The following is a 21410-nucleotide window of genomic DNA, read 5'->3' on the forward strand; positions in this document are numbered from 1 at the left end:
AGAAATCCCCTTCTCCAGCTAGAGATCTACTTCTGATACCTTGTCTCAGTTGCAGAAATATTCTGCTGCCAAGTGGCCAGGACCTCCTGTGTTAGTACTGCCATCTATTGAAATGCTGCATCCCATCTGCATATTATCCAACCTTTCAAACAAAGGCTATTTATTCACTAGCCACTTGCATCTTATATTGCTTCAGATGTCGGCCTGTGGGAGTGGATAGGTCAGAATATCTGAGAAGAATCAGGATTGTAGAGTAGACATAATTTTACTGTGACATGGATCTGTATTGTTACTGCAAGTGACGGTGTAGACTGGATTTGGAGCTAGAGAAAGAGGCCTCTGTGTTTCTAATGGGGGCCTAATACAATGACTAATTTTCACCCGATAGTAGCAGATATTTATATCTTACCTATATACTACAGCAGCCCATGGCAGCCTCTTTGGACAACTGCTGACGTTTTACTTCACTTAAGTTTTAGAGTGGTGGATGTGAGATTTTCAAAGGCAGAGGGGGAAGTTAGGTGAATAATAATAAGACCACTGAACTTGCTTCCGGGGTGGTCACCTCTTAAGGTAGTTTTAGGAATTTTCTGAAAAATACATATTTCATTAGCAGTTGTCTTTTGTTATCTACTCCAGAAGCCAGCAGTTTCTGCAGCTAGTTCCAGGCTGAGTGGCAGAACTTGGGCAGGTCTCTCTCACACATTTGGAAGACTGTGGTATCTCAGAAAGTAGAGAGGATTTATTGTAGATGTTGTCAATGGTTTTCTTAGACTGTGCCTGTCCAAGTGGCACAGTAATAGGTAGCGGTGTCACTGGAGGTTAAGCTGTTTATTGTCAAGACACAGCGGTACAGATCAAAGTCCTTTTCTGCACTGATCTTTCTCTTATCAGAGTCCTGGTCAAGGTAGAGGTCTGATGAGAAGTACAGTATCCGTTCTGGAGCTGCACCAGGCCTCTGTCGATACCAGTGTATAAAAGCTCTGCCAAAGACTGATGAATCCACATAGCAATTAATTCGTATGGTTCTACTTTCTGCCTTGGTGATGGATGGTTCAGTTTGTTTTAGGACTTGACCAGAGCCATCTGTAGAGAAAGAAGAACAGAAAAATAGAAAGGTGAAACAGAACTAAGGCAGACGTTCTTCCTTTAAGTAATCCACATATCCTTGTGCATAGCAAGATGAGCAATATACTCACATGAACACACCATAGCCAAAGTAAAAGCTTTGAGCAGCAACATTCTTCTTGCTCTTGTCCTGACTTTTTCAAAGAAACAGGAGAGATGGTATTTTTTCTTGTTTCATGGAGGGAGACGTGTATGTAGAAAGAGGATGTGACTTATTTGGGTAACGTCCAATAAAGCGGTACTATAGAAGGCGAGTAAATACAGTACTAGTAGTTCTGTATTTACTCTAATGTAAAACCAGGTGTTTCCTCCAATCAGCATGGGGGATAAAGCTCTTCCCCTTATATTTGCATACAATAAAACGTCACTCAATACATTGTCTATCATTAAACAGCTGCCAAAAATGGCACGTGTGCTCAGTAATGGAAACCAGTTATGAAGTGGATTGAATGCAGCCAACACTAAGCATGCCTGTAAAACTCATGGCTCATATTGGCCAAACATATTAATGGAAATATTTTTATTAAATTATGTATAGCAATTATACTTCTTTCCCCTATTCAACCTCTTTTCTTTCTATCTGAATTCCCAGTTTACCCCTTTTAACACTGTTTCTACTCCCGAGTAAGCCACTCTTTTCATTACCAATTTTCTTTTCTTCATGTTTAACACTTACTACCTGTACATAATTCCTACCTGAAACCTTCATGTGTTAAACCCTCATTTCCATCACTTGCATCTTAAAACTTTGGCTAAAACATCTTAAATGCAAAAAACAGTTTTATCCTGCCTTTAAATGTTTTAGAAATCATTTGTACATCCCCATATTGCAGTGGTTTTAAAAGAGTTAAAACAACTCAGTCTCCAGCCTTGGTTACAAATATATGACTCCATTCCTCCTTCCTACACTTCTGTGTGTCTTCTTTCTTCCCTGTTGTCCAGTCTTAGGCAAAAACAGGTATCAAATTTAGCTCAAATAGCTAAAGCACATCAATGCATGTTGAGATACATTAAGGCACATTAGTGCGGTGTATGGACTGACTTGGGACTAACTTTAGTCCCACACCAGTCCACACACATGGCATTAATATACTTTAACATGTGCAGATATAGATGTGAGCCTAAACCACCGTAATGCACATTAAGCTAATACGCATTAAAATTAGGCACACCTAAATGCACATGTAGACATGGCCAGTGGGTATAAAATCTCAGTTCATACAGTCCCAATTTCAGGCAGTCTCTTACTGTGCAAGCTAACCCTTTAAACAGCTGTAAATTCTTCACTTTCAAAATACTCCATTTGAAACTCACTACAATTTGCTTTGCACTGCTTCCTCCAGTCCCTTGGGGGCAAGCCTGTATAGCACCATCTTCCACATCAGTTTTTTGGGTGGTATTTGTAACCCATAAAAAACTGAGGTCCCAAAACAGGTGTCCAACTGCCTCCTCCTCCCCACACCGCACCCTTAGACACCGTGGTGTTCTTGCCAGTTGCCATCTCTGTTGTGCATCCCTTACTGGCAGGATACCCCTTGTTTGCCAACCTGGCCAGGTCTGCATGTTCTCCTTTCAGGTGCTTATCTAGCACCCTCTTCTACCCCTCCCACATTTGTGTTTCTGTGAAATTTCATACCGGTAGTATCACGTCTTAAATTCCGTATTATCTTTATGAGCTTTTATGGTCTTTCAGCACCTCTGGTCCCACCTCCCCCACCTTGTAAAACTTTGAAAAGCCCTCCATTCCTGCCTAGTGGACTGATGGTTGCCATGACTCTGGCTTCAGAAGAATACCTCTATACAATCCCCACCTCCTTAAGATTGCACCCGCTAGGAACTGACTAAAGCACCCTGCTTTTCCTTCCCCTTCTCATAACCCCTGCACATGGTACTCACATAGTTGGCATACATCTGGCATGCCCCATCTTCCTGCCTCCATCTTTGTAAACAGTTCCATCTGTGCCAGTCTTCCACTTTTTGACCTCCAAGAAAATACACAAATGTCTCTCAGGATTTTCACTACCTGTCTCCATGACAAGGGAAACACTATCTCCATGTATCAAATGACTGGCAGCAGCACTACACTGACTGCCTTGACTTGACCTGCACAGGACAGCATTCTTCCAGCCCACAACCCTAGCATCTGTCTCACCTGAGCTGTCACCTTTTCCCATGCCCTGGCCCCTTTTGTTGCCACATCCATTGGGATCCCCAACACCTTAATTTCTGTTTCTGTTATTTGTACTGAGCTAACTCATGTCCCCCAATTTCCCACTACCATTACCATACTTTTTGCTCTATTTAGCTTGGCCCCTGTTGCTTCCCCATATTCTGCTCTGTGTTTCACCACCCTTTCTATTGATAGTGTCTCTCTCATTGTTACATTTATGTCATCCCTGTACAAGGTACACTTCACTTCTTTTCTATCTCCTCCAAGTATCTGTATTCCACTTATCCCTCTGTCCCACCTTATTTTTTGTGCTAGTGACTCCATGGCACAAATGAACGGTGCTGGTGACAGTGGAAATCCCAGTGTCATTCCTGCTGAGAACCTAAAAGCTATACTCAGATGTCTATGAATTAAGAGCTGACATGCTGTGTTATTATATAAAAGCTTTACCTACCCTATAAAAGCCTCTAGCATCCCCATTGTACTTAAAACTCCAAATAAAAACTCGTATGCTACTTTGTCATATGCTTTTTCCAAATCGAGGTCTGTTATTGCCACTGCTAGTTTCCTGTCATTGCAGTATATTAATGTGTCCTGATCAGCCTCAATTTCTACAGTTCTTCTCTTCAGCACTGCACATGTTTAGTCTTCATTTTTTATCTTTCGCAGGGAGTTCCATATTATCTGTGCCAACATCTTTGCCAACATTTTGTAATCTGTGGTTAACAGTATAATCAGTCTACAGGTTTTCAATAGTTCCTTCTCACCTTTCTTAAACCTTCAGACCACTATTCCTTTTATAAACTCTCTTCCCACTGTTCCTTCCTCTAAAATTTCTTTTAAAACCCTCACTACATCTGGCCAACTCTGTCCCAGAACTTTGCATACAATTCTATTGGCGGTCCATCTACTCGGGGTGATTTCCCTTTCTTTAACATTTTAAGGTGGTCCTCTGCTTCCTTTACAGTTATCTCTGCCTCCATCCTCTTTCATTCCTTTTCTTCCACTTTCTTCACCACCTCTCTCAGGAACCCTTCCATTTTCCTTTTATTCACCACCTTCTTTTGATATAGCTTTTCATAAAACTTTCTCTCTGCTTCAAGGACTTCTTTGTGTGCCTCCCCCAGGCCATTTCCTTCTTCTTGTACTGCCTTCAGCTCTCCCTTTGCTGATTTTACTCCTGCTGAAAAATCCCAGGACCAGCTCTCACTTTCTTCCATCCATGGCATCCATGCTGGAAACTTCTTTTCCTGTGTCGTCTTTGTAAGCCGTTCTTCTGCTGCTTGTTTTGCTTGTTCTATCTCTTCCCATAGTTGCTGTCTGCCTATTGCTTCCTTTAAGAGCTTCTGCAGTCTTCCTTGCAGTTTTTTTAAACTGCTCTGTTCTTCTCCTGTCTCTCTGTTGGCCTTTGTGTCTAAAAAACTCCCCCATCCTTCTCTTGATCATTTTCCACCACTTCCTGCTTGCTCTTAAAATGCTTCTTAAGTGTCCTCGATACCTCATATGCTGTTTTATGCCTGGCATCTCTCTTCCTCATTTAACAGCCTCAGATTTCACTTCCATATCCCTTTTCCTTTGCTAGCCCTTTGCCTACCCTCATCCCCACCTTCAGCATTTGGTGGTCACCAAAAATCACGCTTAAAACTTTTTTTCCTCTCTCTATCCCATTCTCTTGATATAAAGACAAAACCAATTCTTGACTGTTTCTTTCCACTCTGGTCTGTTCTTGTAAAAGCTTTCTGTCTTGCCTGTATATCTGTTAAATCCTCCTAAGCTTTCTCAACAGCTTAGAAGAGCTGTCTAATTCATCAGTTCCTCCCTCACCTGTTCTGTCCCCTGCTTCAGTTATGCAATTAAAGTCTCCTACTATAATGCAGGATCTCCCCACTGCTATACACACTGCTTATCTCTTTAGTGGCTCCCCCTTCACCTCTCTTCCTGGGGATGTATATACATTAAAGGTTTCCATCTTTTGTCCCCATCCCCCCTCTTTTTTGCATTCTTCCACATATTATCTCCTCCACTTGTTTTACTTTCAGTTCAGGGTTTTTTGACAGTATTGCAATGCCTGTTGTCTTGTTATCATTTGCTCTCAACCACCAGGATGTCCCCCATCTCTATCTCCTCTCAAACCTCCTATAATCTGTTTCCCCTGGTAGTCTATACTCTTGCAGACAGATTATATCTGCTTGCACCTGCTTCAATACTGGCTTCACCTTTTTCCACCTGTTTCTTGTGAAAACACTTCTTACATTGACAAGCACCACTAGAAACTCGCTTAAAGGGGAAGTTCTCCATCTATACATCTTCACTGGTACTGTATCAAAATCCCTCCACGTGCCAACATTCCTGTTGTTTTTGCCAGCTGCCTTATCTCTTGCATTTAAGAAGCCTTCCCACCCCATCGCTGTCTTGCTGCTGTTGCTCTCCCACCAGCCACTCCAGACTTGAGTCTAATGATGAGATGGGTGAAAAGCTTGGCTTTCCTGAGTCTGTCCCCTTTTCTCTGCTATCACTTTCCTTGGGTGTGTTTGGGGTTTTTTTGCCTTTTTCTTCTAAGACTTTTTCCTTTTCCCTAATTGCTTCTCTGGACTCCGCTCCTTCTCCATCTCTCCCCCTCCTGCCCCCACTATGGTTTCTTCCTTGGTCCTTTCATCCTGCTCCATCTCAGAACTCTTAGAGCTTCCCTCCATCCCATTCTCATTCGTAACTCCTTTCCCCTGCACTGTGTCGGTCACCAACACCTCCTCATCTGTCCCTCTTGTGGGGTCTCTTCTACCATCCCCATTCCTTCTCCCTCTCCTCTTCCTTTAGTTGCTGGGGAGTCTGGACCTTTTTCACAAAAGACTTAAGGCACACTCTAAATACATGTCCCTCTTCTCTACAGAAGTTGCATTTCTGGGCCCCTTTGCATTCTGCAGCTCTGTGCCCTTTGCCTTGGAGCTTGAAGCACACTGTGTGTGGGCAGTTCATAGGTAGCTGCCCCTCATCCCCACATTTACTGCATTTCATCAGCTGATCATGGGATATAATAAAGCCTCTGTGGGGTCTTAAAGCCTCTGTGCTGTATGCCACCCAGGATCCTTGCATCTGTGTTTAAACCCACCTATGCTCACCAGGCCCCCATCCAAATGCCATATCTATCTTTCAGTTTTTCCACCCACATCACCTTCTTGCAGTGCATCTCCATCTAGATTTTAATCTCCTCCCCCATTATTAAGTCTGAGGACATCTGTACAATAATTACTTTTTCTCTTGCTGTTTTAGCTGCTATGCATCTCAGCTCTTTTAATCCCTCCCTGCCCCTTTTCTCTGCATATTTCTTCCAGAAATCCCATCCCATTCTGAAAGTCAGACTCCCATACTTTGTTGGGGAATCATCTTAAGCTATTTAAAGCCTGTGTTCACCTCCATTACCCCAAATATTTTTCCAGGAATTTATATCTGCTGATTTCCAGCCCTGCCTGTACCTTTACCCACCAAGATTGCCTTTATCAATAGTTTATGTTTGTTTCTAAAACTTCTTGTTGCCTGCTCTCTTTCCTTCTGCAGCATTGCCCACTGTCCTGCTTCTCTCCTAATCCCTGCTGCACTTTGCTCTCCTTTCTCCCCTGGCTTCCGCCTGTGATTGTATCCTCTATCTGCTGCTGCCATTGTTATCTTCCTGTGCTGCCTCTCCACGGTCGTCCATCCATTGTCTGCTGTCTGTCCATCTTCTGCCACTTGTCTGTCCCTTGTTGTATGGGTCAGTTGCCATGGTGTCTGCTCATTCCAGCTTTGAATTTTCCTCCTCCTCCATCACCACCACTCCAGGGATCTCCCCACTCAATCTTAGCCCATTGGGCTGAGAAGCAGTCCAGGAGGAGGTACCTGCCACAACGCTGGGTTAGCACAGCCTATCTGAATGAGCTATAGTGCCCCTTATACTCCGTCCCTCTCAGTGCTGACTCTTTTTTTAACACATAGTGAATGACTACATTAATACATTTTGACTTTCACTTCACTTCTACAGCTGAGCAGCACCTTTCTTTCCCATGTCTAATGATTCCTGTTCTTTTACCAGCCTTAAATGTCTGGCAAATATCACCAAACATCAATGTTTGGTGTAGATTAAAAGCACTGTGACGCTCTTTCTCACCCTGTTTGGTGTGGCCCTGCCCTCCATGAGACAGAGGTGGATTAGGTGGCCCCGCCCCTCATCTGCATATACAGTTTTGGAGTATCACAAGAACACCATGTGACAAGAACACCTGGTTCCAGGCACAAATGGTGAGCTGATTAGCATGTAATCCTTTGTGAGGGGTAGCTGGAGTACCTGCATAGGGGTAGCTGGAGTACCTGCACATAGTGAGCAGTGCTGGGCTGTGGGGTCACTACACTACATCTTGAAATTCTGTTGACTCTGGTGAGGCCTACCCCAATGACCTAGATGATTAATTATGAGCCTTTTGGCTTTGGACTAACATCATGCATAGTGGACATGTCAACATGTTGCCGTACAGTGACGTTGTTACTGCTCTGTGCTTTAGTACTTCCTTTTGGAAATATCCAAACACAGTGCAGTAACTGCCCATACTGTGCCATACGGGCAGTGCACACTTACATTTCCCTGCTACATAGCTGTAACAGCACGCTGTAAGAGGCGAGTATGCCACTACAGCAACATAGCAATCACGTGTAGACCCATGTGATCACTATGTCTCCATAGCGTGCCAGATGGCAATGTAGAGCATTGTGTAAAATGCGCCCAGTTTGTCCTATGTATAAGTAGGGACAAAAATGTGTTTTTGGTATACCTGTGCTGAAACTTGCAGTACTTTGCAAAAAGGTAACATGCATCAATTATGAATGAACTAAATCTATAGACACCCATAGTCATTTGCCTATATGCAAGTTGCTACAAGTGTGTTTATTTCAAATCTGTGGTTTTTGGTCCTTGCAATTTTTCTCTTCAATTCCCATGTGCTCAAGGAGGGAACAATAGCCTCAAACACTGAATATTTTGAGGAAAAAAGACCAACATGAAGGTAATTTGAAGAATTCATTCGTAAGCTTCATATTTCAACATTAGATTTTATTGCCTTCCAGTGAAAACTAATCCACTACAAAGAACGCATCTATATACAGTTGCCGTGTTTGAAATCTCTATCAAAACACATTTTTTCACAAAGCCTTCAAAAATAGTTCTCAATTCATATTTTGATAGAGATGCCTCACAGTTTGGTGAAAAACAGGAAAGAAAGGAGGATAGAATTTAATTAAAAAAAAGAAACCAGCTTGGAAATATATTGTCACATCATTGCAACCCTTGATTTCCTTTCTTCCCTATCCACCCAGAATTTGTACAGATCACTCCAACAACTCAGCTTAAGTCTAAGCTTGGACCACAGACTTGATAATTTGTTAATTTATAGATCCTGTATAGGATTCTCCAGAATAGTAATCAAAGAAAGTGTGACCAACTTTTATATTGCATAGTATTTACCAAGCTGGTATCATGGGATAAATATGACATCATTCTTTAGGACACAACTGCAGGATTTTCTGAGCTGGCATCCCTTAGACTAAGGACACATGTACACGACAAAACTACCATGCCTAGCCGTGCCATGCTCAAATGTGTTGCAGCTCTATTCAGGTTACCTTCCAAACCCAAAGCAGTATAAAACAGTGTATTTAGCCAGCCAGGGTTACTGCATGAATGTAGCACTGTGGTGGATTTGAGAGTCATCACATGTTAAGCTGCATGGTGTGCCTGAGGGAGCTGCTATTAGGTATGGGAAGTTTGATATGCAAATATACCTACCAGTAGAGCGTTTCTTGTTCAAAGGCTAATTGTACCAATGGACACTTTTTACTCTCTCAGACATTAATATGTGCTGTAAAATTCCAAGTCTAGTTTCAGTGATAGAAAACTGCCTGAAAATTGTAGGAGTCTATAGTGCAAGAGAGAGATTTGTCTTTTTTGATACAGTCCAGATTATTTTCTTTCTTTCCTAAGAGTAAATAATGCCAAAATAAGACGATCTTAATGTTAGTTCTAGGCACCCTCCTCCCCTTAGTGAACCAGTGAATGTGCACCCATACCAAAACTCAGGCCCTCACAGAAAGAATTGATAGAAGGAATAGAAATGACCTACAATATCAGGAAAGCATGGGTTAACCATTCGCAAGCTAAGCAACGACCCAGAGAAAATACAGCAACACCACAATGTCACAGACAACCAGGTGGCTCATTAACTTCTGCTCAATGGTAACACTTCAAACAAACATCCTAAAATACAGATTTAGATAGCAAACTGATCTGGAGGAAAGTCAGTTTAGCATGCCAAACACAATGGATGAACTCATGGGAATAACTGGACTTGACAACATATGCATGGAGATCAAACACCTTGGGAGTTATGCCTTTTTAGCAATTGCTCATCAACCCTTAGAATTCATTAATTATGGTAATAGGCCGATGTAATAACTCTATTAAAGCCAGGGAAGGATGTCTCTGGGCCAGAGAACTTTAGGCAGTGTCACTTCTGTGCCATCTTCATAAACTTTACAAACACCTTATTCTCAATCACCTTTCACCTGAGATTGAACAACATCTAATACCAGAACAAGCTGGATTTAGACCAGACACATCCTGCATTGGCCAAATACTAAACATCCCCCAGAATATAGAAAAAGGATTCAAGATAGGGATGACAACAGGTGCTGTTTGCAGACCTATCAGTGGCATATGGCACAGTCAACCACTGAAACCGCTTGCCAAGTCTATAGTATGAGACACGACTAACATTTAGTACAGCCATGCCATTTCTTGCACAGTCATACATAAAAACACCTATTCTCCAATCTGTTTTGAAGAATAGATGTTTTTATGTAGAACTGTGCAAGAAACAGAGCCGCTGGTAACAACAATGAAACACTTTGTCGCACTGCCCAGGGAAGTATGCTAGCACCAATCCTTTTTAACATACATACCAATGACCAACCCATACAGAGTAATATGAGGAACTTAATATATGCTGATGATGTATGCATCACATTGCAGGAGGACTTCACCACTCTGAAGAACAGGCTGACATGTGCGCTGAGCAACCTCTCAGACTGAATTTTATTAGAAAATGTTAAGAGTCATGAACAAAAAAATGACAAAGCCGTAAGAGAAATACAGAGTGCCCAAGTGACATATGGGGGTGAGGAGGGGAATGCAAATAGGTAACAGAAAGTACACTGTTAGCCAACTAAGCCCAGGAGTGAAGAGGAGGGGTGAAGGGTGGGGGGGGTTGTGATACTGAGAGAGTTGCCTCCATTTTCCTGAGCAGCGACGTGCCTTGTGTTACTCCACTGCAGATTATGCATGTTCAATATAGGAACAATCAGTTCATGTCAAGAAAATGGAACCAGTTCTAAACAACAACTGTCATTAGGTAACTGGATATCTAAAGCCAACAGCATAGGACGGATTAAACTTACTGGCTGGCATTGCACCACCTGATATCAGAAGAACGGTAGTGAGCCAAAAGAAAGATCATGGCACATGGAAGATCCTGGGCATCCATTCTATGGTCACAGACAAGTAAGTAACAGCTTAAAATGTAAAAGGGTTTTGTGACCAGTGTTGTGCTGTTGGACACAATGGCTGACAGGGTATGACTGAGGTTATTGGGGGAAAGGTCACATTCAATCAGGTACTCTGAAATGGACCTGGAACTCTAGGAGAACTGTCCAAGAGGAGTGGATTTAGACTGGCCAACATGGCGATCCCTGAATCACCCAGGCATGCAAAATGGAAGATCAAAAAACAAACGTGATCAAATGGGGCTACTCTAATGACAAGAAGAAGGTACTGCAGTGGAAACATCATAGCTTTACACGGTGTGCCTACTTCTGAGAACCACAGGATGACACAAATATATGTGAGGGTGGTGAAGTGCAAACTATAGAGCATCTGCTTATTTGCCAACTCCTTTGTGAGACCTGTATGAAGGAGGACTTTGCTGCAGCAATGGGAAGAGCCATTGCTTGTGTGCAATTCTGGAAAAACATCTGGTTTATGACAAGGACATGAGAAGACGAACAGAGAGCAACTGAAAATGGCTACTTCCAATGTTGACTGTCCTTTGAAATCATGCAATCTCCTTTTATAATATAGCCAGGTACAATCCCATTGCCTGTATGTCATAATAGATGCTAAAGCAGCAGTAATCGGTTGCTTTTTTAGGTTCTGTTTCATACACCAGAAAGGAGCTTCTGCAGTTGATTCCAGGCTAAGGAGCAGGGTTAGGGAAGTAGGTGTGGTGTTGAATGTTTGACAGGCTGTGGTTTCTGTACAGCTGCTCAGTACTTTGTCAACGCTGTGTCATCCCAATATGCACAGTAATAGGTGGCTGCATTATCCTTGTTTATTTGCTTTACTGTCAGAGCATAGGTGTCCTTAGAGGGGTCCCCGTACGCATCAAATTTTCCTTGACTGGATTCTTTGTCAAAGATGGTTTTTCCTGATGACAAGTAGAGAATTCGCTCTGGAGCCCTCCCAGACTTCTGTTGATACCAGTGAATATAAGTATTGCCCATTCCAGAAACATGACATTCAATTAGTGCAGTTTTGCTTTCTTTCTTTGTGATGGATAATTTAAATTGTCTCACCCCTTTGGCATCTCCGCCTAGAAAAAAAGGGACAAACATACTATGAAAATAAAATTAAATTAAGTTGGATGATCTCAAATCATATCTGTTTGTAAAAGCCCAGGGCAAAACATCAACTTACAAGAGCAAATTACAGAAACAACAAGAAGAAACGGCAGTGGAAACATGATAGCTTTGTTATAGTGTGCCTGCTGAGAACCACAGGATCTAAGACCAAGGAAATGGCACGCTGGGTAAGACGGAGTGACTCATATACTAAATATCCAATGGTAGTCTCCTGGCTGCGTGTGAGCTATTGCAATGCATCATTGATTTACTTTTGTTGTATACGAAAGTTCATAAGACTGAACTTTTCACAGATTGAAATCCCAGAAGTGCCCACTGTATTCATTTAGTCTGACTTCCTGTAGGTCACGGACACACAAGTTCAGCTCTTCATCCACTTTTTTTCAGATCATTCCTGCCATGGACAGAGTTTCTGTCTTTTTACATACAGCCTCTCTTCTTTCCATAACTTTATATTTTCTTGTGCCCTGTGTAACGAGTGATCCAAATGACTCTTCACCACAGAGCTATGCTTTTTATAACCCCTTAATCACAGGCCAACAGCTCTCATTCATGCTAAACCCAGAAATGCAGTGGTGAAACCTTTATTAGGGCATGTTCCTATGACCACTCTGAAGATCAACATTTTCTGCACCCTTAAGTGCAGCTCTGGGGAGTGCCCCTGGGCTAGCTTCACAACATCATTTCCAGCACTGGGTAAGTGGGCTGTGCCTGAGAGCAAGCACTCCCAGCAGTGCTGGGGGCAAGCTTTCAGGGTGGGGACTGACTGCTACTGCTACTGCAAGGGAGGTGAAAGGCTGAGGCTGGAATTGGTGAAGAAGATGCCTCATTTTTAATGAGGGAACTAGCTACCCGCCACTTACCCTGAAATTCTTCAGCACTCCTATAAACCTCCAAATATATATTTAACCTTCTTCTAAGACACTCATTTATCTGATAATGAGTCATATAAGCTATCCAGGAGGAGAGTATTTCAGCATCATGGTTTAGAAAGTCTCATATTTAGATTACCTTGCATTATCATGCTCGACTTCCTTCCTTCATTATTCCAGCAAGTATCCAAACTGCCTGAGCAAGGTGAATGAAATCATTGGAATTTAATCGAACTTACTACTCCCGTCATGCTGTCAAGTATCAATGTATATTGAAAAATTTCTAATCAAGTTTTCTGTGCTATTTTGTAACTGCCTGCAAGCAATAGTAATCTACATGTGATAATTAAATTAGATTTGGGACCATATAAGGATAGGTGGAGGATGAGGAAGAGTTGACCTCTAAGTCAGCGGCTCTCAAATATTATTGTACCAGGACCCATTTGTAAACATTGATGGCCAGTCCCAACCCAGTGGCCCTCCCAACCCACTGCCACCCATCCCCAAATGTGTGGGGTGATGGGGGCATGTCAGGCCCCCCCAAGCAGCCTCTCAGAGGCCAGAACTCAGGTAGCCTGAAAGAGAAAAGCCATAGTTTCCCACTTTTTTCTCCTTTAAAGGAGAATCCATTGTTAAAGTTTGTTGATCCATTTTAAAGTTGGTTTGTGACCCTTTCATATATTCTTGCGACCCACTTTTGGGTCATGACCCACGGTTTGAGGAACGCTTCTCTGTATGCTAAGGAGATTTTTAGTTACATCTGCACACTGGATTTGACACTCTAGAGTTTCTTTCACTTCATTGCCAGGAGTAAGCAGTGTCAAAGCAGGAATATCTTCATGTCAGCTGTAGGCAAACTGGCATCATGCACCCGTATCAAGCTTCAGTCACTCACAGAAAATGACTGAAAATGGGTGCCACCATTACTTGCTGTCTTAGGTAATCACTTGATCTCCTTCTCAGTAAGGTCACATGCAATCCCAGTGGTTGCCCACAAAACAGAGGCCAAAGCAGCAACAATATATGACTTTTCATGAGTTATGGCACAATCCAGGAAGGAGTTTCTGTAGCTGGTTCCAGACTAAGGGGCAGGGGCAGGAAGGTACTTGTGGTGTTGAATATGTGACATGCCGTGGCTCAGAGTACAGAGAAAGTTTCTGTACAGCTGTTTGGTGCTTTGTTATCACTGTGTCAGCCCAGTAGGCACAGTAGTAGGTAGCTGCATCGTCTTTGCTGGTTTGCTCTATTGTCAGAGTACAGGTGGAGTCAGACAGGATCTTCTCTGCTTCAAACTTCCCTTTATCAGAATCTCGGTCAAAGATAGGTTTTCCTGATGACAAGTAGAGAATCCTCTCTGGAGCTTTCCCTGGCTTCTGCCGATACCAGTGTATATAAGCACTGTCCAGGCTTATGCCAGAAACATGACATTGAATTGGTGCAGTTTTACGTTCCTGTTTAGTGATGGATACCTGAAGCTGCTTGAGCTCTTGGGCATCTCCATCTGCAAACAAAGGAAGATATAAAGATACCATGAGTATGAAACTGAATGAAGTTGGAGGATCTCAAATGATTGTTCCCTGTTGTTCCTGCTCATAGAAGCCCATGCTGAAACTCCAACTTACAAGAGCAAAATATTGAAATGACAGGAACAACCATCAGTAGAAACATGCTAGCTATATTATGGTGCACCTGCTTCTCAGATCCAAAAGAAAAGGGGGGCATCCTGTTCAAAGGAGGTTATATTAATGGACGGAGCAGTGCATTTGTGGAGAGGAAGTGACTCTTATACAAAGTATCCAATGATACCTCTTTCTGGCTGCTCATGATCCAGGTAATATAGATTAACTCTTGCTCTAACTAAAAATTCAAATGGCTAGAATTTTCATTCATACCTGCACACTCGCATAAAACTCCTGGCATGAGATATTCATTTATATACCAATATGTGACCAAAAAATTATCCTGGCATGAGGAAGCAACTCCAGTATTTTAACAGCCTATCCTAGGACATATCCAGGCTAGATTTTCTTATGCTATCATCACATATGGAAATCTAGACTTGATTGCACTTTCACAGATTGTTGCTTTCTCAGTGGGAGGCAGAGTTTTGTTACTTCTGTGTTTGTATGGGAGAGAAATTCTCTCAGATTTAAAATATTAAGGAATTCACTGGAAAAACACATGCTCTCAAACTGGAATTATCTAGGAGACCAAATAACACACTTACCCTTGGTAAAGGTAACAAGGACCACTTAATGAACATTTTTTGGAACTTGTTTTTGTCTCAATTGAAAGACAGCACCACTATCAGCATGGTAGCCATTAACATTAGCCCTGGGTATTAGTTTAACTCTGGCACCTAGGGAAAAATGCTGCCTATTAACTTATTGGCTTGACTTCTTAATGTATTTAAGATTTTGTTGGCTATATCACATTCATGACAAATACCTGTTCCAGGCAAGAATTTTAGCCCCCCACAAGAATTTTACTAAATTTTGCAGTAAAATTAGTTTACCTGTCTGCTGTTATTCCCTAGGTCAGTATTTTATGTTGTCGTAAATTTCCTCCTTCAAATCTCTAGCAGAATCCCAACATTTTCCATGAAGCCTTCAAAAGCTAATCCCTCTATTTTTGTGCTATATGGGGACTTCTACAGTACTTTTGTAGTTGTTTTTTGGTAATAGCCAACTGGATTTGTTTGAGAAACAATTGTGCATGGCCATCTAAAAGAAGGAGAAGAGGGCAAGTGGGGGTGAATAACAACATCAGCAGGTCAAGGTCCTAATTAATAGCATATGTTTGTTTAGGAGAAGTAACAAAAGAAACTTACCATACCGAACTGAAGCTACAGAAAGACCTAGAGCAGCAATATTTTTATGGATTTGCCAGGACAGGGATCTCAGGGAAATATCAGTGCTGCCCAGAGGTGCAGAGACAGGTGAATTGGGAGAGGAGGAGTGACTCACTTACGTAACATTGATAAAGTTTTACTGGTTGCGGGTGGACTGTTTTAAAGTAAGGGAGAGTTATTGTTCTATGCTTAAAGTGACTTTGGATGAATGTCAGTGATGATAGGCAAGAATCACATGCTACAACGGTATTTACTGTATCATGCAAGTTCATTTGGTAAATAAGTATTGATCTCAATTATGATTTGTACTTATGGGTAGAATGCCCTCGTTGGAGTTCCTCAGCTATGTCATTGCCTTCTGTGCTGTCCACTCCCTGGAGCTGCCCCTTTGCGAGATGAAATCAGTTTAAAACATTTCTCCAGTAGTTCTTCAGAAACTGAAGCCATTCCCTCTTGTAGCTCTAGAGAACCCTCATATCAATGGGGCTGGGCTTGATATGCATTATACTTTGAATCACCATGAACTTTTATTATAATTTAGAAAAGATAATGTCCTAACGTCCAATGAAGGTGAGTGCAGCCTGCTTTCTTGCCAGGTTTTTTTTTCTGGTGAACTGGTATCAGAGACTAAACAAAGAGGGAATCTTCAGATAAGAACACTTTAATTCCATCAAAAAGCCAATTCTGTGTGATAATGGGAATAATTAAATAGCTGCATAATAAACTAAATCAAATTGTTCTTGTTTCCAAAACGTTTTTTTAAATATGTGCTGAAAAGCTGTCATTCCAATTTGCAGTGCTTAGTTAGTTGACTCTTGGTTTGATCCAAAGCCTATTTAATCTCACACAATTGAAATCAGAATTACTCTCACATGATTAATCCTAAATGGAATTGATGGAGAATGAAATTAGACTCTCTAGCAGAGGAGGATAGTAGGAAAGGTGAGAAGCAATTACTGAGGCATCATGAGAAGATATTTCGCTTGGGCTTACTCATGGACTCCAGTAGCTCAGCTTCAACTTTGCTTTTTTATGTTTCAGCAGGTGAATTGTGTCAGGAACAGTGACTTCACTAGAACCAACACATGCAGCTAGATGAGCACCCAGGCTGTCACTTATGAAAGCTTATGACACTCTGAACCAATCAGTCTTTACAGTGTCACCCTGCCCTACCTTCTGTCCAGCTTCAGACTATCACAGCTAACTACCTCCTCTAAAATGAGGAGCGAGAGTCCCTCTTGCTTTCCATAGTAACCCTTTTGGACAATTGCTAACATTTTGCTTCACATAAGACTTGCAGCTGGGGGGAGAAGAAATTCTCAAAGACATACATTGAAGTTAGACAAACAGCTCCCATTGGCTGTCATTTGTGCCTTTGAAAAACTCTCACCAGCCTCCCAGTGGTAACCACCAGTTCTGTGGGGGTTAAGGACTGTCTGCAAATTGCTAGTTGTCATTTGGGGCCTTTGACAAAAGCCAACAAAGAGTTTCTGTAGCTGGTTCCATGCTGAGCAGCCAAACTGGGGAGGTTACTCTGATTTGAGAGGCTGTGATTCAAAATGCAATGTGATTTTTTTTATAGGTTGACAATGGTTTTCTAGTGCTGTGCCTGTCCATGTGGCACAGTATTAGGTAACGGTGTCACTGGAGGTTATGGTACTGTTGGAGTGATGTTGTAGCTATGTTGGTCCAGGGAAAATATCAGAGGCGAGGATTTTTGCAGGTGACATCTATTATTACACCAGCTTGGAGGTACAGCTGTATCTTTCTTCAGGTCTTTGGGAGACAAACAGACAAAGCAGAGCTGAATAGCAGGTGGAACAAGGACTTGTGTAAAATTTCATATGTAAATAAAAACAGAGTATGGTGGAACTTACCAGGTAGCCAACAGACAAGAGATGCAGTAGAAAACCGGTAAGTGAATGAGCAAGTTCATTTAGGATGGTCATTTTCACTTGTGAAGTGCACAGATTAGCAAGTATCAGGTAGATTATAGCAGGCCATGCAGTCCTTGTCTATGCTATTATTTCAATTGGCTGATCATTAGTGTCCAAAAGCTAATGAATTTTTGTTCCTAGGCTCCTTTTTTGAAGGTATTTTATAACAGGTTTAGCACTGGAGGTTATGCTATTTATAGTCAGGATACAGACCAACTGGTGAAGTTCCTTTTCTGCATTGAATCTCCCTTATCAAAGTCATTGTCAATGTGGAGCTGTAATGGAAAGTACAAAATCTGCTCTGGAGCTACACCCAGACCTCCGTCTATACCAGTGTATATAAACTCTGCCAAAATCAGATTCAGGTACACTAGTTCTTACGTTTCTACTTTCTGTGCTGGTGATGGGCAATTGAGTTTCTTTTAAGACCTGAGCAGAGCCATCTGTAGAGACAGCAGAAAAATAGGAAGTTGAAGAAAAGTGTGAAGCACAACTAATGCAGAAACTCTCCATTTGCTGCTGAGTAATATGAATGCATACATACATACGTGTGTATGTATGTATGCATGCATGCATGCATGCATGCATATTGCTCAGCAGCAAATAGAGAGATCTGCGTAATGCTTCACAGATTCTCCATATCTGTGAGGAACAGGGTTAACAGTGGATTTAGGTAATCAAAGCTAGAGTAAAAGCCTTCAGCAGAGACACTCTTTCTGTTCTTGTCATCACTTTTTCAAAGGAATGTGTGAAATGGCCTTGAATGGAGGGAGATGTGTAGTTAGAGTAGGAAGTGACTCATTTGGTCAATGAAGGCCTACTAACAGGAGGGAGGTGATGTAGACTGACTGTAGCTCGGATGGATGAGCATGACTTTGGCTGAAGTCCAATGCTAACAAAAGCCTGAAACATTGAACAGTAGCACTAAGTTTTCCTGCTGAGGAAAAGGGCCATGATGTGAAGCTATTTTGTACAGTTACATTAGGAGTACCTTCGTTGTGTGATTTTTTAAATAATAGACTTTGCTGCCCTGTGATGTAAAATATCTCTTTGAAGAGAACCCTTCTACACGTACATAGAAAATCATCCTTTTAAGATTTCAGTTAATGATTATCAGGATTATTGATGGCTGTATCTGTCCAAGGCCATCTGGCTGTAAACAGATGATGCATTTCCTTGGTGAAAACACTGTAACATTCCTTTACAGTATTTCTCAGACCTCACTCCCTCATCTTTCTTTGGTTGTTAGCTTTATAACAGCTGTAGGTTAAATATGTGCACAAAGATGGAACTAGCCACTAGAGGGAAACCTGCACGTGTTCATGTGCAAACACACACATGCACTTTCAAACCCACACACATAGATACATGCTGCTTCTCAGTATTTTTGCTGCATTTAACATCCTATATTGCAGTAAAATTAGTTTACCCACCTGCGGTTATTCCCTAGGTCAGTATTTTATGTTGTCATAATCTTCCCCCTTCAAATCTCTATCAAAAACCAATCCCTCTTTTCTTGTGCTACATGGGGGGGTTGGTTGACTATTTGGTGGAGTTTGGGAAATAAAAAATTTACTGTATTTGTGAACTTCCAAGATGAGGTTCCCTCCCCATTTAATGTGGGGGAAAAGCCCCTTGACTTAGAATTGCATACGAGGGCATTGGGAGGGAGGGGAAGGGGAGCAGGTGGCTGCTGTGGCTTAGGCTCCAGCCCCTATCAGGGTCAGGGCCATAGCTGCAATGCTGTCTGCCTTCCCCCACCTCTGTTCCCTGCTATCTCCTTCCTACAAGCCTCTTTCTCCCCCATCTCCTCCCCCACATACCCTCTGTTTCCCCTCCTGCCCCTCTTAGCTTTGCTCCATGCTGGCAGACTCCACGCTGCAGCCTGGAGCACTAAGCATGGCTCTAGCTTGGCCCTGCAGCAGCAGCACACAACCTACATGGCTGCTACAGGGCCTGGGCTGGGGCTGTGCCGTGTTCCCCAGGCAAGAATGGGATTGAAGTCTGCTAGTGCTGAGGAGAGGCTGAGGGGAGAGAGAAAGCAGAAACTCAGGGTTGGCGGGGAGGGAGAGAAGAGGCTGAAGTAAGTGGGGAAGAGCAGAGACTGGGGGGAAGGGGGAAAGCAGAGGCTAAGGGAAAGGGGGGCAGAGGAAGAGGAAGCCAAGGCTGCAGGCAGGGGGAAGAGCTGGCAGGGGGAGAGGCACAAGCAGGGGGCAAGTTTCTTGACCTTCCCACACTGCCGCCCTCCCCTCTCTCCCCTCCACTGTCTGCCCTCCTGCAGTGGTAAGAGGGATGAATTAAAGGTGACCCTCCAATAATTAGATCCCACACACAGGAAATTATAACAAATTTATAAATTTTCCATGTATAGTATCTAACTACTGGGGGGGGGGTCATGTTAAATTCAGGATCATCTTAGATTCGAGTAATGATGGTTATTACAAAGATAAAGTTAAAGTGGAAGATGCACCCATCAAATGCATTGTATCTTACTGTAGCCCTTAATATCCTTCCTCTGTCATCCGGATATTTAACCATAATGTTCAGGGCATGTAGTAAAGGTTATCAGTTGCATGGGGCAGGGATATTATCAGCTGCTTCTTCATAGGAAAACAGAGGTATACTTAGTTAGGGATGTACAGAAATGGTAGGAAAAATGTCTCCTCTTAAGAAAAATGTCTGCTAGAAAAAGGTAACCTACTTTAAAGTGGTGTATAATCTGGGACTTGCATCATAGAATAAATATGGAAAGTGCTTTTGATTGGAACTGTGTGGTTTTCTGAGCTGGCAGCCTTAATGGGACCAAGGAGATATTTCCCAGGCAAATGTACCCTACCAGGGAACAAAGAAGAGATTCTGTGGCAGCAAGAGGGAGGCTAGTGTGGCTGCAAATCTTTGAAAGGCTGTGTTTCAGAATACAGAGAAAGTTTCTGCACAGCTGCTTAATGCTTAGTGAACACTGTGTCATCCCAGTAGGCACAGTAATAGGTAGCTGCATCGTCCTTGCTTATTCTTCTTACTGTAAGAGTACAGATGGATGCAGTGGGTATCTTTTCTGCTTCAAACTTCCCTTTATCAGAATCTCGGTCAAAGGTAAGTGTTTCTGATGACAAGTAGAGAATCCGCTCTGGAGCCTTCCCTGGCTTCTGTCGATACCAGTGTATATAAGCACTGTCCAAGTTTATGCCAGAAACACGACAATGAATTGGTGCAGTTTTACTTTGGCCTTTGGTGATGGATAGCTGAGATTGCGTGAGCTCTTGGGTATCTCCATCTGTAAGCAAAGGGAGATATAAAGATACCATGAGTATGAAACTGAATGAAGTTGGCGGATCTCAAATAATTGTTCTCTGTTGTTCCTGCTCATAGAAGCCCATGCTGAAACTCCAACTTACAAGAGCAAATTATTGAAATGACAAGAAGAACCTGCAGTGGAAACATGATAGTTACACTAATGGTGCACCTGCTTCTGAGAACCAGAGGAAGAGGCATCCTCATCTAAGATGGAGGAAGCGGTGCATTTGTGGAAAGGAAGTGAGTGACTCATCAATAAGTGACTCTAATGGTAGCTCTGCTGGCTGCATGTGAACCAGTAGTGGCCTTAGGGGAGGGCAAACTGGGAGAACCGCCTGGGGCCCCACACTTTAGGGGGCCCAAAAATTTTTTGGGGAGGTAAAGTTTTTGCAAGGGCTCTATTTGCATTTTAACACTCAACTATTTATCTAATTTCCCCAACGAAT

At 42.4% G+C, this 21410-nt stretch overlaps 1 gene segment (V, D, J or C); it reads right to left on the reverse strand.

The window, feature by feature from the left end:
• Positions 1-13722: 13722 nt before the first annotated feature.
• LOC109291986 lies at positions 13723-21198 on the reverse strand. The segment is given in 2 exon segments: positions 13723-14383; positions 21066-21198. Coding segments are annotated over 2 exon segments (573 nt in total).
• Positions 21199-21410: the final 212 nt, after the last annotated feature.

This window comes from Gavialis gangeticus, unplaced genomic scaffold (genome assembly GCF_001723915.1).
Source record: "Gavialis gangeticus isolate Ggan-Ray unplaced genomic scaffold, GavGan_comp1, whole genome shotgun sequence".
Taxonomy (NCBI): Eukaryota; Metazoa; Chordata; order Crocodylia; family Gavialidae; genus Gavialis; species Gavialis gangeticus.